The 14,797-nt window shown below is 51.9% G+C and overlaps 5 protein-coding genes across 5 annotated transcripts; 2 read left to right on the forward strand and 3 right to left on the reverse strand.

The window, feature by feature from the left end:
- Positions 1-621: 621 nt before the first annotated feature.
- On the reverse strand, positions 622-1,609 carry AYL99_00871 (hypothetical protein; the record flags this gene model as incomplete). Its single annotated transcript, XM_018832387.1, has 4 exons — positions 622-985; positions 1,055-1,186; positions 1,265-1,516; positions 1,569-1,609. The coding sequence occupies 4 exons, from the start codon at positions 1,607-1,609 to the stop codon at positions 622-624; spliced, it is 789 nt and encodes a 262-aa protein (XP_018698266.1).
- A 491-nt stretch (positions 1,610-2,100) lies between these two features.
- AYL99_00872 (hypothetical protein) lies at positions 2,101-5,450 on the reverse strand (the record flags this gene model as incomplete). Its single annotated transcript, XM_018832388.1, has 2 exons — positions 2,101-5,163; positions 5,220-5,450. 2 exons carry the CDS (start codon positions 5,448-5,450, stop codon positions 2,101-2,103), a joined length of 3,294 nt encoding a protein of 1,097 aa, XP_018698267.1.
- A 2,933-nt stretch (positions 5,451-8,383) lies between these two features.
- On the forward strand, positions 8,384-9,262 carry AYL99_00873 (hypothetical protein; the record flags this gene model as incomplete). The annotated part of the gene is made up of 1 exon (XM_018832389.1): positions 8,384-9,262. The coding sequence occupies one exon, from the start codon at positions 8,384-8,386 to the stop codon at positions 9,260-9,262; it is 879 nt and encodes a 292-aa protein (XP_018698268.1).
- Positions 9,263-10,788: 1,526 nt separating this feature from the next.
- AYL99_00874 (hypothetical protein) lies at positions 10,789-11,893 on the forward strand (the record flags this gene model as incomplete). Its single annotated transcript, XM_018832390.1, has 3 exons — positions 10,789-11,151; positions 11,240-11,593; positions 11,720-11,893. 3 exons carry the CDS (start codon positions 10,789-10,791, stop codon positions 11,891-11,893), a joined length of 891 nt encoding a protein of 296 aa, XP_018698269.1.
- A 614-nt stretch (positions 11,894-12,507) lies between these two features.
- On the reverse strand, positions 12,508-13,384 carry AYL99_00875 (hypothetical protein; the record flags this gene model as incomplete). Its single annotated transcript, XM_018832391.1, has 2 exons — positions 12,508-12,682; positions 13,272-13,384. 2 exons carry the CDS (start codon positions 13,382-13,384, stop codon positions 12,508-12,510), a joined length of 288 nt encoding a protein of 95 aa, XP_018698270.1.
- Between the last annotated feature and the right edge of the window lie 1,413 nt (positions 13,385-14,797).

Genomic DNA, 14,797 nt, shown 5'->3' on the forward strand with positions numbered 1-14,797 from the left:
CACTGTCTTGGTCAATGGAGGCAGCGGAGCGGGATCTTGAATCGAGGGACCTCTTGTGAAGAGACAAACGGACAGATGGCTATATCGCAATTTCGCCCGCCAAGCGAATTGGAGAATGGAGAAAAATGAAGTGGGTGGCAGGAAGCGCAAGGCGCAATCTGGCCCGCCACGTCAATTTGAGCCGCGGATCTAGGCACGTGAGCACAAGCTCACCACGTTGAAGTCCTCCCTCTCTACGAGGTACTTGGGGACTATGGAGAGACGTTCCAAACCTTACCCGCCCACGCAACGTTCGGAAGAGAATCTCTCCCTGTCCCACTTTGTGAGCGAACCTCAGGGTCTGCGTGCATTCTGCGCCGCAACGACTGAAGCTGATTCCAACCCGTGCCTTTAAATCTGCAAGCCACCTACGGGCATGTTCTCATCCCAGTCATGGCACTCCCGCCTTGCAGTCTTGCAACGTGCCTTGCCATGACAGGGCTGCCACAGTGTCGAGGCTGCCTATCCTGGCTGTCTAAAGCGCCGTTTCTCGAGTGTGTTCTGATTGTGGCCCAGCTCTTTGAACTCGCAGCCATTCATTCGAAGCGACGAGGAATGTATCTGCCAAATAGAGCCTCCCGCTCAATGGCCATTCTCCACCTCCTCCTTTACGTCTCCTTCGGCCAAGACCTTGATTTCGATCTTTCCATCTGGTCCAGGTAAGGCGCCTGCACCGGGCATGACACTCGAAACATTCCCGTCCTCGTCGACGAACTCAAATCTATACCGTGACAGGTAGTGTGGGATGGCGCTCAACTGCGGCCCATAGCGTGCGGTGTTATCGTACAGCTCGAACAGGGGGACGGCCAGCAGTTTCATGTTTTTGGGCACACTGAGCACCTTGTTGGGCGGGAGGTGAATCAGGTAGAGTTTCTTCAATTCTTTGGGGCGCGAGACGTGGGCCGGGAGGAATGGGTAGAGAAAGGTTTCGTAATTGGGACGCCACCTGGGTATGAGATGTTAGGGATAGTATTCATCACTGGAAGAAATCCCGGTTTGTTGTGAGACAACGAACCATTGCGCGATACAGTCTCCCACCTCCCATTCCGTGTCCCCTTCTTTCGGGTTTGTGGGTGCCAACCTCTCGTTGAGCCGCATTTTGAAGCCTTCAATCTCGTCTGCATCATGAGGAAGATAGTCCCCGGGCCTAGTCCACGTCGTTGCTGGTCAGTGATCAAGCCGACGCTGTTGACATGGCACCAGAGTCTTGCACGGAGAGACGCACAGTTTGAAAAAGGCGTTGGCAATCTGCAGCATGAGCACATGCGGGTGGTTGTATTCGTGACAGACCAAGATGCCCTCGCATGTTCGTCTCATGCCATAATTTTGATAGTGTTCTTCCAGTCTCTTTAACCGGGCTGCGACTGAGGGATCCTCCTCCGGTTGGGTTTCTTTCGTGCCAAACGTGTAGTTCGAAAGCGGGTATAACCTGATGGTCGGTGGTTGATTGGCTGTGAATGGAGGTGGTAAAATAGGTCTTTCAGCAGGTTAGGTCTCAGGTTCTTCAACGGCTATGATCAGGCTCGTACGGGTATGCAGATTTCAATGTGGTTGTGGTAAGTGTGGACATGGCTTATACATAGACCTGGCGTCTGGGAAGAGGGAATGTGAGAGTGGTCAGGCCGTCCAAAGCAGATGGTGAAGTTAGAGTAAGAACGTGCACAGGCAAAGAGCCTAACGCTTGTGAAAACCACGAGTCTTTTGCTCAATTAGAATTGAAGTTCTCCCGGGGTTGCATGCGCGTTACAAAATGATTTACGCCGACATCGCGACGCGCCCGCACTCAAAGCCCGAGATCTGATAGAGTAATTTCACCCCCGTCAGAAGCCCGTTCGCCCCAGAAATCGACACTGACATACGGACAAACAATCCAAGCTTTTGCGAGGTCAATTGATCTTTTATTTGAAGTGTATCTTCAGATCTATGTCTACTATACAGGTGTCTGGCGATCTTGCCAACAACGCTTTCGATATATGTTCTGTTGTCAGGGCGATGACAATAGCGATGACATGTTCCTCAATCCTCTTCTAATTAACGGCAAGGCTGCGACCTCTTACCATTTCACAGCTTGGATTCAAGGTCTTCGAAACTGTGCACATCTTCAACTGGGACAGGTCCCTTGGTCACTTCCAGACCAGCTCTCCACATGGCGACATCCTTGATAATGATGGGGGCTGGAATTTGCGCTGCCACCTTTGCCACGTCCTTCGATGGCTCCACGGGCTTGATCTTGAGCGCAATCTGCAGTTGTGGGAGAGCTTGTTTGATCTGCTGAAGGGTTTCATTGCTCTTCGCCGCTGGGGAATTCGACTTCCCAAGATATTCATTGATTGCATTCGAGACTTCAGGCAGGCTGGAAGGGTCAACCTTCTCGAATTGAACCTTCAATGTGTCTTGGCCAACATCAATGCCGAGAGATCCTAGAATCTGGCCAACTAGCTCCACAAACTGGGCCTTCTGCGTCGCTGGGGAAGTCTCCGGCACTGGGCTTGACGCTTGAGCCTCGAGATGAATTGACAATTTTCTTCGCTTGGGAGACTCCGGATCGATATACTGTGCATAAAAGCGCTTCATATCATCTTTGGTGAGCTGTCTGATTGACGCAACATCTCGATCCACTTGATAGAAGTTGAGATATTCCGCGCTGATGTAGGCCCACAGGCGACCTGTCTCGAAGTCGAGATTTTTGAGCTTTTCCAGTCGTTTATTGACAAGGCTGCGTTTGTGGCCCTCGAACTCTTCGTCCGACATCGACTCCAAGTCCGATTTGAACTTGAGCAGGAAGGCATTGATCCGCGTCTCGAGGTAGTCAGGATCTCGTTCGCTCTGAATCAGGACCCTGTAACCCATCGTAGCGGCTGCAGGGCGTATTCCACTCCATACAACGTATCCGAGCTGTTCCTTGGTTCTCAATTGATCGAAAGCTGGTTCATCTGTCATCTGACTGAACAGCTGAGTTTTCGCTCGCAGATCCAGATCCATGACGTGGCCGACATCCAGATAATACTCGATTGCATGGTTGATATTGGCGGGATCAGTCAACACGTGTTTGTAGACGAAATTGCTTCCTTCCGGCAGGATGATATTCCTGCGCAACAACCATTCCGAGGCGGGGAATGCGCGTGGTTTCAACGTTGACTCAATTAGATTGCCGATTCTCTTGGCTTCTTCTTTGTAGAGATTTCCGTGTGCGAGCACTTCGATATGCGCCTGTTGGAGGAGTTCTGGGACGAATGTTCGGATGTCGTCTACTGTGATATGCGGAAGTTCCCTGGCGTAGGCATCGTTCATCCATGAACGTTCGTTCAAGAGCCATCTGGTGTAGTCTCCAATCTGATAGTACGGCTGCTGATATGCCCAGTTCTTATATTTCCTGGCCGTACGCTCCTTAATGATCTCAAATCGATCCGTTCGTATCTCCATGGCTCGCATCGTGGTCAAGATCTTCTCCAAGAGCACAGCCATCTTGTCGTTGTAGCCGTGCACGGTAATGTCGAAGCCAACCATGTTTGGCCCAATACCATAAGAGAGGCCAGATATCTCGGCGTCATAGGAGTAGCTTGACAGTGCATCCTTGACAAGGTCGATGAAAAGGCTTGTCTTGACAAAGTTCGCGATGTTGGCAGAGGTAACAGTGTTTCGGATCTTGATGTGCAAATTGGCCTTTGGCACCCAGAAGGTATCATCCTTTTTCCACCACAGGCGTACCTTGTCGTCATTTCGAAGCAGCTTTGGCGCCTTTGCAGGTTCTTTGACGTCCACCTTCTCCACATCCAACTTCGTAGGAATGAATTCATTCTTATGTGGCAGATGGAGCTCCGGAATTCTATCGGATTCCGGATCGGACAATGCCTTGCAGATGTCCGAGAGCACGTCGGTAGGTATTCTCTCGACTTTGTACTCTGTTCCGTACCACTTCTCTTTCTGATCCCAGTCTCCGGGGAACTCCTGAGACACTAGCATGAGCCTGAAGTTGTCTTCCCGGAGATATTGCATAGCTTGCGCAATGGCCTGGGCATCGAATTTTCTAAACTTACTCGTGCTGCTGAGCAGCCAGCTGCGCGGCAAGCCAGGCTTCTGCAACACGCAGCTGATGGCGCTGGTAAACCGACTTGCAGGGGACTTCTGGCGAAACCGAAAATCCACTTCTGCCATATTCTTCATCTCTTCGTGCATCCAGGCAACCGGGGGGCTCGCCTTCATCATTCCAATGTATCGGAAAACAATCTTGACAATCTCGTGATAATTTTTCAGCCCGTCAGGCGTCAACCCGATATCGATCTCGAAAAAGGCGGATCCTGGGCAAACAGGATGATAGCCAGCGGACAGGGTCTGGGCCAGACCTCTGTCTTTCAGATACGCCAATATGCTGCCAGGACCTTCGTGGCCTATCAAGTGACTGATGTACCGAGCGGGTTGGGTCTCAAACATCTCTTCTTCGTCTTGCCAAGGGAAGCTGATCTCCAAAGAACGAGACTCCATGACCGGCTTTGCGTAGATCTCGGTGGATAGTTGATCTTTGCTCAGCACCTCAACATCATCCCAACGATTCTGAGGCAAGTTTTTGTTCTTTACTTCGGAAAAGAGCTCGACTACCCAGTTTTCTAGTTCATCGAGAGACTCACGACCCAAAACGACGAGCTTCATTCTGTTCGCGGAGTAATGCCGCTCGTAGAAACGGATGAATTCGTCGCGGATCTTGACGCCCTTCTTCTCGGGCTCGTCTCTCAGGGTTTGGAGATTCCCTGTTGAGAAATGATGGAATGGATGTTTAGGGTTTGAGAGTGATTTGGCCAGTTGAGAGAGACGCCATCCGTCACTTTGTAGGTTCTTCTTGTTCTCTGAGTCCACTGCCCGCAACTCTCTGTCCAAAGTGTTCTCTAGAAAGAGTGGCTTCACGAAGAATTGTGCAAACCGGTCCAAGGCTCCGTACAGAGGCCCTCTCGACATACGATCTTTCGCGACGTTGGTAGTCCCATTCACTACACCATTGGCAAGTTTGTCATTCGACTCGTGCCGCGCCGCACACTCGAAGAAATAGTTTGTCTGCGTAGCGGCTGTGTATGCATTTGAATGCCCCGAGTTCGACGATAGGTAGGAACTGTATTCGTTTTCTATGGGGTACTGTGTTGGCGGTCAGCAACCCGAGCAGAGAGTTAAAGATGGCGGTGTGGACGCACTTTCTCCGTGCCCATGAAGAGCAAATGCTCTACGGCATGAGCCATGCCGGGCATGTCCTCCTCGTCAGAAAAATTTCCAACATTGACGTTGAGACTTGCGCTGGCTTTGTCGGTCTCTGCATCGTGGACTAGGAGGGCCTCGAGCTTGTTCGGAAGCTCGATGACTCTGTAGGATCTGTCGTCAAGGTCTGGCTTCTCCAAATCATCTGTTATGCGCCTGACTGAGTTCATGACGGTAGCGAAGGACCGCGTCCAAGAATTTGCCGAAAATCGAGAAGTCGTGGCCAGAGGCTTCGATGACGGCCGGGGACGGGGGAGGGAAGGGATTCGAAGAGGGATGAGAGCCAAGGATGCCAGACGAACAGACAATCTCATGTATGTAGAGTGGCGGTGCCGTTTGGAATGATCCAGGCAGGCACAAAGAATGCGTCACGGTTGAACAGAGCCCAGGATCAAGTAATCAGGCACTCATGGCGGGATCCCAAGGTCTGGTGCTGTTTCGAAGGAGCAAACATCTCAAACATGCCGCCTGCGCCTGCGCCTGCGACTTGCCGCCTAGTGACCTTCACCGACGCTCCACCTGCAGCCTCCCCAGCCTTATGCCAAGTCAAAATCGAGGACCTTCTACGAAGGATTCCTGCCACTTTCTCAGGTCTATGTCTGCTCATACGGCTGCTGGGGATGGTCATCTGGCCCCTGAGACCAGCTGGAATGCGTTCCCCGCTCGGCATTATTCGCAAAAGGTCGAGGCAGACAGACAGCCTGATCACGCGTCTGGTGAGCCATGCATAAACAGCCCACGGAATGCTGCAGCCCTCGCCCCGGCAAACGCACGGCCACACGACTACAGCCTCGTATTTCACAGCATCGTGATTGATTGCAGGGCGGTCTGTGCCAGTCTGTGTCGCCTGAACAACCCTTTAGGACGTCATTGAGAGGTTGCACAATGCCAGCGCAATGACCATGCACGCATGCCAGTTTCGACTTCAATCGAACTACATAATACTCCCGGGTGGAGATCTGTCGCAAAGGCCAGATGGCCCTTGTGGGCCGGCTGTAGATGACGAATGCCTTATCCAAGTCTGGGGCATGGCGACACCGTGGCCATACTGTTAAGCTCACTCCGTGCCCGTTGAAGGACAGAAGAAAGGTGGAGATACACAGAGGGGCTAATAGTTAAGCGCTGACGATGCCACGACACTTCTAGGTATATATGGCATAGCTAACCAGCGAAAAGGTACAGTTAGTTCCTCTCCTGACACACATGAACTCTGCTGTTCCGAGTGAATTCGGCCAGCCAGTGCGATAGAGTCGAAATTTGAGGCGCGAGGTGGTTGCTAGAGAGCCATGTCTGGAGGACTTATCAGTCATAGGACACAAATATCCCATTTTCAGATTGGCATATGTGGGAAGCAATCTTCCACTCGAGAACAAAACTCTTGCCCCTCAGCCCTTCAAGGCCTCTCTCATCAACCGAGGGGATGTCAGCAACTCATCTCGTTTGTCGGCCAGGGTCGGAGTTAGCATCGAAGGACTGCTTTGAACGGTGGTGGTGCTGTGTCTGAACCATCGCCAGATAGTCAGTCTGAAGCAGCATTGTCTGCTCCAGCTAATCTCCTACTTCCATTGTGGCACGTCTCTCCTATCGATTCGTCTGTTCAGTTCTTTCTCTTCTCTTCCTCGCTCCTTCCTATCTCGCCTTGATTCTTCTCTTGCCCTGCTAAATCCTTTCCTGATCTTTCTTAGCATATTCTCCACAGACTGAATCATTCAATGCTGGTTACGATGTTGTATCGTGGTTGATTGTCGTCACAAGGCGCTCTCGTACGAGTCTGTGGCTCCTGAATGTGAAGGCGACGGCGAGCCATTTCCGTGACTGCGCCCCCCACGACTGCAGACGGAAGTCCCAGAAGTTGCGAAAGGCGAGTCCTTCCAAGTTGCAGACACACAGGTGGTGGCGCTATTGATCTTCAGTAAGCTGGGTTTGAGAATGCGGACGGCTGGACGTGGTTGAGACAACTCAATGTCTTTCGAGACGCATGAGTGTCGCAGTAGAATCCAAGTGACACTGTGCGACAAGAAAAGGTTAGTAGTAGAGTAGAAATCGAGACCCGTTTAGCTTGGAAGCGAACGAGTTAATCAAAGAAAGCGTGCACTAAACCTTGACCATCATGAGAAGGCTGGGGTGACTGTGTGGTCTTGCTTTTCAAAGAAGAAGACTGGAACTTTGTCGAGGGCTTCTGTGCATTGCGTTTCAAGATTGAGGAGGCTATGACGAAGTGTGGAGTTGAGTACTCTCATATACGGGGAGTACTCGTAATCACAAGGTGGGGTCGTTGAGGCTGAAACGCGCACCCAGCCTTCAATGGTTAGAGCTTCAACAATTCGACTGAGTGAAGAAAATGGTTGTTGATATCACCAATTTTCGAAGGTTGCTTCGATAGGACCAGTATCTGTGACGTATCCATTTTTCCCTTGCGACTGTGCTTGTGTAGAAGTAGATACAAATATACATGGTCAACATCGTCCATGGCGAGATGTCGTGCACGTGACCCCGATTTGACGCATCAGGCTACCGTCACCTTATATAGAGAGTCTCAGACAGCTCCAGACCCTTGATATTAAGGTTAACCTCGAAACGATAGTGAGGAACACGTCTCATGCCCAGCCGTCGGCGCCGTCCATATTTGTTTATATTGCTCAATTTAGGTCTAGTGCAGAAAGGCTGGCGTATCCACTATGAACTCTGCGGCCAATGGTAATAGCGAGATCTGCCAGAGAAAAGCTTAGCATTGCCCAAGATCGGCGCTAGATCGACCCCTGCCTTCTGGACTCTTCTCTGCTGCCACCGAGATCATCCATCGTTTTGGCCATTTGGCTTGCTAGCCACTGATCAACACTGCATGCAATTGTCGTCTCTCACAATGGAGGCTGGTTTGGACTGCTCCAAGGTCCTGCATCACGTCTATATATTACAGGGTTGCTTAGATGTTTGTGCACTTTCCTCTCTCATTCATCCAAGACTCTACCGAGGAGTAGCTCTGATTGGATTCTTGACAACTGAGCCAAGCGTGCTTTTCATATCTCTCCTCTTTCATCTGACACCAAGATTACCTCGACGGAGTACTCGGTACTTTTGCATAACAATCTCTTCTCAGCCAATCATGCTTTCCCGCACAAGATCCGCCGTCATCGCGGCAACCGTTCTCTCTTTGCTGCCCTTGTCTTCAGCACTTCCCAAAGCGCAAGGCACTGCTTCAGGTCAAGGGGGCTACTTGGCTGCCTGCATTGCGTCAACTTCGTCCGACGAAACGAACATCTGCAACCCCGACTCTGTTGCCGCTATCCAATATTGCATCGTTTCAACGGCCCCGCCCGAATCTGTTGCGGCCGAAATCGGTGGGTTGGTCACCTACTGCGCAGAGCAACGCGAACCAGCCAAAAACAGCGCTTCTATTACTGGAAGAGTCCCGACAGGCCAAGGCATCCAGTGGTCTAACGCCAGCGCGCCCACCACCACACCTTCTTCGACTCAGTGGGCCGATTGGTCGAGTACAGTCTCCAGCACAGCGACTCCTTCTCCTTCTTCTCAATGGGCCGACTGGTCCAACACCACGACGACTTCTTCGACTTCTGAATGGGTCGATTGGTCTACTGAGAGCCCAAGCCCCGCCGCCACGAGCCAAGCAGAAGAGACATGGTCTGACTGGAGCATCCCTGCTTCGTCCGCTCCTCCCGCTCCTGAGACTACAAGCTCCTCGTGGGAAGACTGGAGTTCCACTACACCGACGCCCGCCGCTACCACCGAAGCCCCATCGTCAACTTGGGAAGACTGGTCCAGTATGCCCACTCTCCCTTCGGTCCCATCCAGCTCCTCAACCAAGACCTGGACCTTTGGTGCGACTCCGTCTGTTTCGGTGGGCATTTCAAGCAGCACACCACACGCACCTATGGCATCTACTTTTATGGGTGCTGCAAACAAACTCGGCTCCCCCGCAAGCATGCTTTTTGTGGCTGTGGTTGCTGTTTTGCCCTTGCTCTAAATCGAGAGTGATGGGGGCTATGGCACAAGCAGTGAAGTGCGTGCATCACGTTCCATTGTTGATAAGCCGGCAAGTTGGGGAGGGGGCACAATAACAGGCAAGAGGTTCATCGGCGCTTCATCACCGTTCAGTTCAACGATATTTTCTCGACGACGACATTTGATTTTTATGACTTACGACCGACTAATACTCAAGTTCACTTGTTTGATTGTTCGACACACACATATTACCCCAGGGAAATCCGGGAGGTTCAGGGGTGCGAATACGACACGAAAAGGCACTGGTGCATATGAAGCATTTGGATATAGCATGAGGCCGGATAAGTGTGGGAGGTGTGAATACTAGGGAGCACAGATACATGGTTCACAGCACACGACTGTTTGATTCAGTTATGATATGACTAGCTAGTTGTACAAAGAAGAATAAAACGTACATACAACTTCCACTTGCTGCTGTATTTGTTTCCAATTCATCCCTTTTCTTTTTCCTTCCAGTATCAATCTAAACCTTGGCTGGCAGTACCTGTGTCCGTAGGTCGCTATGCAGAAGTAAGAGTATATCTACTGTAATAGAGAGCACGATTCCCCCCACACAGGGAGGGGCCCGGTTAAACCCCATTTCGGGGCCAGGTTGGATTACCCCAAGCCTTGTCCCGGTCATGTCATGGAGATGTTTTCTTCTGGTGCTTCTTGCTAAAACATGGTGTTGGCCCAGTCTCACCCGTATCATCTGCTTCTCGTCCTCGCAGCGAGCCCGCTTCGCCAAACACCCTCAGGGCCAGAAGAAGTCGCGCCAATTACAGCTCGTGGATGTCTTTCCGGTTTGGGGGAATTTGGATTTTCTGGCAGTCAGAAGCAAAGGAGAGCGCCGGACGATCGAATCGTTTCATCGTCGATCTCTTCCGTCGACCGTTTCTCCAAATCTTACAACCTTCACTTCTCTTCGGCGCGCTTGACCTTCGGCCAAATGGGGCTACGACACAGAGCTTCAAGGACCGGACAAATCCCGGGTGAAAACAAAGTTGTCCTCGATATCTGAATGTGGATTACGCACCCATCACCAGCTCGCTAGATCACCAAGCTGGGGGTCTAGCTTCCTCGTTAGACTCGGATCTGCTTCACGGGGACAATCGCCAGGCCGACCGAGCCAAGCAGAGAGCGCGAAAGAGCCGTCCAGGGTCCACAGTGAGATAAATGGGGTTCCCCTCCTCGATGATGGGTAACACGTCCTCCTGGTCAACCGTGGCGTCAGAGCGGAACCGCAAGTCGTGGAATGAGGGGAGAGGAGAGAAATGAGGATGGAGAAGACAGGGTCCGACAAGAGACGATGATGAGCAAGTAAGTATACGAAGACAAACCTTTATTATCCAGACCCCCGGCAGTTGGAATCCCCAAGTGCACAGCATCGTCATCCGAGACATATATCCTGCGTCTCTCTCACACAAGAAAAAAAACCTGCAAGCAAAGCCCTGTCTATTTTGCTGTATACTCCCTTAACCAGCACCGACCACCCCTAGCAATCACAAGATGCCCAACACTAAGACGGTCCACGTCCCCCACCTGGGCGGCATCGATGCCGCGTACCAGATGCCTCACCCCTACGACGCGTCCAAGCCGACGTTGATCCTGGTGAACAGCTTCACCACGTCGTCTGAGCTCTACCGGCAGCAGTACGCGAACAAAGCCCTTACGGACAAGATGAACCTTGTGGCCATCGAGCTGCTCGGCCACGGGCAGACACGCACCAAGTCGGAGAACTTTACTTACTGGGACACGGCAATTATGAACATCCAGGTCATGGAGGCACTGGGCATCAAGAAGGCTTTCGTCCTCGGCACCAGCCAGGGCGGGTGGATCACGGTGCGAATGGCGCTGTTGGCCCCTGACAAGGTAATGTATCCAACCCCACTCCCCTTTCTCGGGGAGGGGCCAGCTCTATATATATATATACGCTGACATGCCACCCCACCATATATAGATCCAAGGCATCATCCCCCTCGGCACCTCGCTGGACTACGAGTCGGAGCGCACACGCAAGCTCGGCTGCTGGGACGGCGTGGCAGCCTGCACGGGCCCCATCGACCAGTGGACGAGCAAGACGCCCACGCCGGATTTCCAGCCCGACATCGCGTACTGCGACTTCCTGATCGACATTGGCTTCGGCAAGGGCTGCTCGCAGGAGGTGCGCGACTTCTGGCGCAAGACCATCCAGGCAAACTACCAGGGCGACGACGGGCGCCGGCGCGCACGCATGGCGGCCATCAATCTGCGCGAGAGGGACGGCCTGCACGGCCGCTTGTTCGACGTCAAGTGTCCCGTCATGTGGTTGCATGTGAGAGAGAAACCCCCCCTTCTAAAACATCACCACGAGCTCTCCCCGACTTCATATGGGTCTTAGCCTGCAGGCCATTGGTTTTGTGTCAGATGCTACAGATGCTAACTCGAGGGACAATGTTAGGGCACCGACGACGTGGTCTACAGCGTGGCCAACGCCGAGCAGGAGATCAAGCTCTTCACGAACGCCCCATCGGCAGAATTGGTTGTGGTGCCCGGCGGCGCGCACTTTTTGTCCGCGTCGCACCCCAAGGAGGTCGATAATGCGCTGATTGCGTTTGTGGGCAAGTGTGCCTGAACTTGACAGTGAGATTTGCGTCCAGTTGTCAGTCGTTGGCTAGTCCGCTTGAGTAGGAGTGCCCCGTAACTGGGCTGTGCATATGATATACATGCTCGCAGAGCCATAAAAGCTTTTGAGGAAATTATCAGTCAAGACCGTAGTCGACACTGAGGGATTATCATGCTGTTGATAGAGTAGATGCCACCACGACCAGACAGAAGTGGTGGTGTGGGCGTGGGCGACGTGGTTCCACCAAGCTACTTACTTATCTTCGTATGTCTCCCATTCAAGCCCCTTTCCCGCGCCAGCCTTGCCGCTTTGTATCAACCACCCACGCAGATCTTAGACGCGTCCACGGACATGCAATCAGCACAATTCGGCCTGATCAGCGCCAGCGCATATGCAGACTCAAGGGGTGTATGTAACTACTGGTCTGAGATGTTGTATTCGGAAATTACAGACCTTGCCTGCATCCCTTCTCCCTCTCAAGAAACGCCGCCTGGAGCAGCAGGACAATGCGTGGACGAGGCAAATGCTATTCCAAGGGGACGATATCCAAGAAATTTCCCACCAATGCCCTGGCTGCAACCGCAAAAACTCTTTAAGCACCCTCTTCTTCCTCATCACCGGCATCACCATTCCTCGTTCATCAGGTCTTCGAAAAGGTCTCTCCACAGCTGGAAAAACCGGCGCACGCCGTCCCGTTCGTTGACCAGCAGCCACAGCTCTCCAGCGTCATCTTCCACGATGTCGAAACAGTCCCCGACCAGGCCGGTGATCCACGCGATCCACACCAGGCCCATCCTCCTGGCCGGCGTGAGGACGAAGCTCCACATACCGGCTGGCTGGCTGGCTTGGTGCTAGTGCTGGTGCTGTGCCTTCTGGTCCCTTCTTAGCGTCGACTTCGTAGAGATTGTTGTTGTACAAGGGACAGGCGAGGATGGTTGAGGAAAGCAAAACTATCCTTCCGCGTTACTTGGAACAGGATGTCTTGTGACAGGAAAGTTTGCTTGGAAGAGCATCAGTAGCTCTCTTTGTCAAATTCTGTCGTGGACGAGAATCATATGTTTGTGGCCGTGGTATTCCTGAACGATGGTTGGAGAAATGCGTCTCTTATAGGATCTGGTGGCCCCCTTGATTCCTGCAACACAGCTCGTCTCGACACCTTTGATTCTGAACTGTCTGTATTCCGTGTACCTGGATGCAAGGACTATCAAAGCCTGGTAGTGGAAGGCGAAGAGAGAATGGAGATGGATCGCCGACAGGGATGGGTAATAGTGCAAGTATCTAGACTGGGATCAAAGATATACAAAGTACACGATTTGTTTCATTCAAGCCGAGAATCGAGCACCACCGATTCACATTCAAGGATTTCCTATTGTGCATGGCAGCTCACAGAATAGACAGGCAGGACGTCGAACCAACCGCAGCCAGCAGTCGAAACCCCAGATAGGGCGCGGTTCGGAGCCATTGCGGCTTAGAGACAACGACAGACCCGCCGAGGGCCATTGTTGTGGTTATGTTGATTCAATACTGCCGGTCTCCGTGCAATAAGAGACAAATTCCTTTCTTTCAATGGCCTTGAGTGTGACCCAGCTGTTGTTTGTTTCCAAACTGACCTAATTCTCTGTCAAAACGTGGAGTGCTCCTTTGAGAAGAGAATGAGACAGATCCCATCTGTTGATCAGAGTAAGACAGCCCTTCGACAAGGAGATGATGATCCTCTTCTCCGTCTCTGCAGAGTTGATGGCACAAAGCCAAAGCTGACACCTTCGGAGCAGATCTTGAAGACAATGGTCGATGACAAAATGCGTGGCCTTCGACGACACCGAGGCCGTCTCTGCTGAATCCTGCTGAGACCACTCAACTTACCCTCATCTCCCTGGCCTTGGTCTTGTTGAGAAGGTGCAGTAGGCTACACGCCGGCCATCCAACTTCCCAGCAACTTGTGCAACAACGAAACACCACGAAACACCACAGCGAGCTGGAGCAAATACCAAATTTAGGGCATGGGAACACTTAAAAGCAAGGGCAAAGAACTGACTTCCAATCACATCGTTGAATCTTTCAGCGAAATGCCTCCAAGAGGCGAGCTGTAAGCAGAAACACGCATGGTAAGTGGGCGATCCCATGCCGGAATACCGCCCAAAGCCAGACCATGACGACAAGAGAACGGTTTGTCAATACGCACGACCCTTCAGGGCACCTGTGTAAATGCGAACAGAGGCTTATACTTGACTGAACAGGCTTGGTCGTTCGTGCTCGCGTCTCTCTGCCTTCGTCGATGCATATGCTGACCCGAGTCTTTGAGAGTCGTTCCAAGCTTGCAACAACCAAACTGAGAAACAGGAACGGTCCTGAGTGCTGGTCAACTGCTCGTCGATGCTCGTGAGGATTCTTTGGACACCACCTTACTGGAAGTAAGTAGAGCCTCCTCAGCCCATTCCACGACCAGCACTATTCCTGTGATGAAGTTTTCTGCCTCCAAATGAGTTGAGTTTCTGCGAAACGATGATGGCTCTGTTCGATTTGCCCTGACAAGGAATATTGCGGCCACCATTGCCTATTCCTATACTCCACAAGCTCAAGTAATTGAAAACCACTGACCTTCTTTTGTACTGAGAGGTAATATTGAACGACAGCCTCCACGGAGTACTCGAGACTGTGGCAATGATCACCAACCGACGCAGAACAGCACCGGAGAAAGGGAGGCCGTATGGTTTCTTGAAACGATACTGGATAACCTCCACAAACCACCGTACCATATGACTTACTTTCGTCTTAAAGAAGCAGAGTGTTGTTGTTGCTTGTGCAGGTGCAGTACATTTGGTGGAAGATTGGTGTTCTGTGGCGACCAGAGGATACCAAAAATCCCAGGTGACGCTTCTGCTCTATCAAGATCTTCCATTCCATGTCGTCCCC

The sequence above is a fragment of the Fonsecaea erecta genome, assembly GCF_001651985.1.
Source record: "Fonsecaea erecta strain CBS 125763 chromosome Unknown Scaff1, whole genome shotgun sequence".
NCBI classification, from domain to species: domain Eukaryota; kingdom Fungi; phylum Ascomycota; class Eurotiomycetes; order Chaetothyriales; family Herpotrichiellaceae; genus Fonsecaea; species Fonsecaea erecta.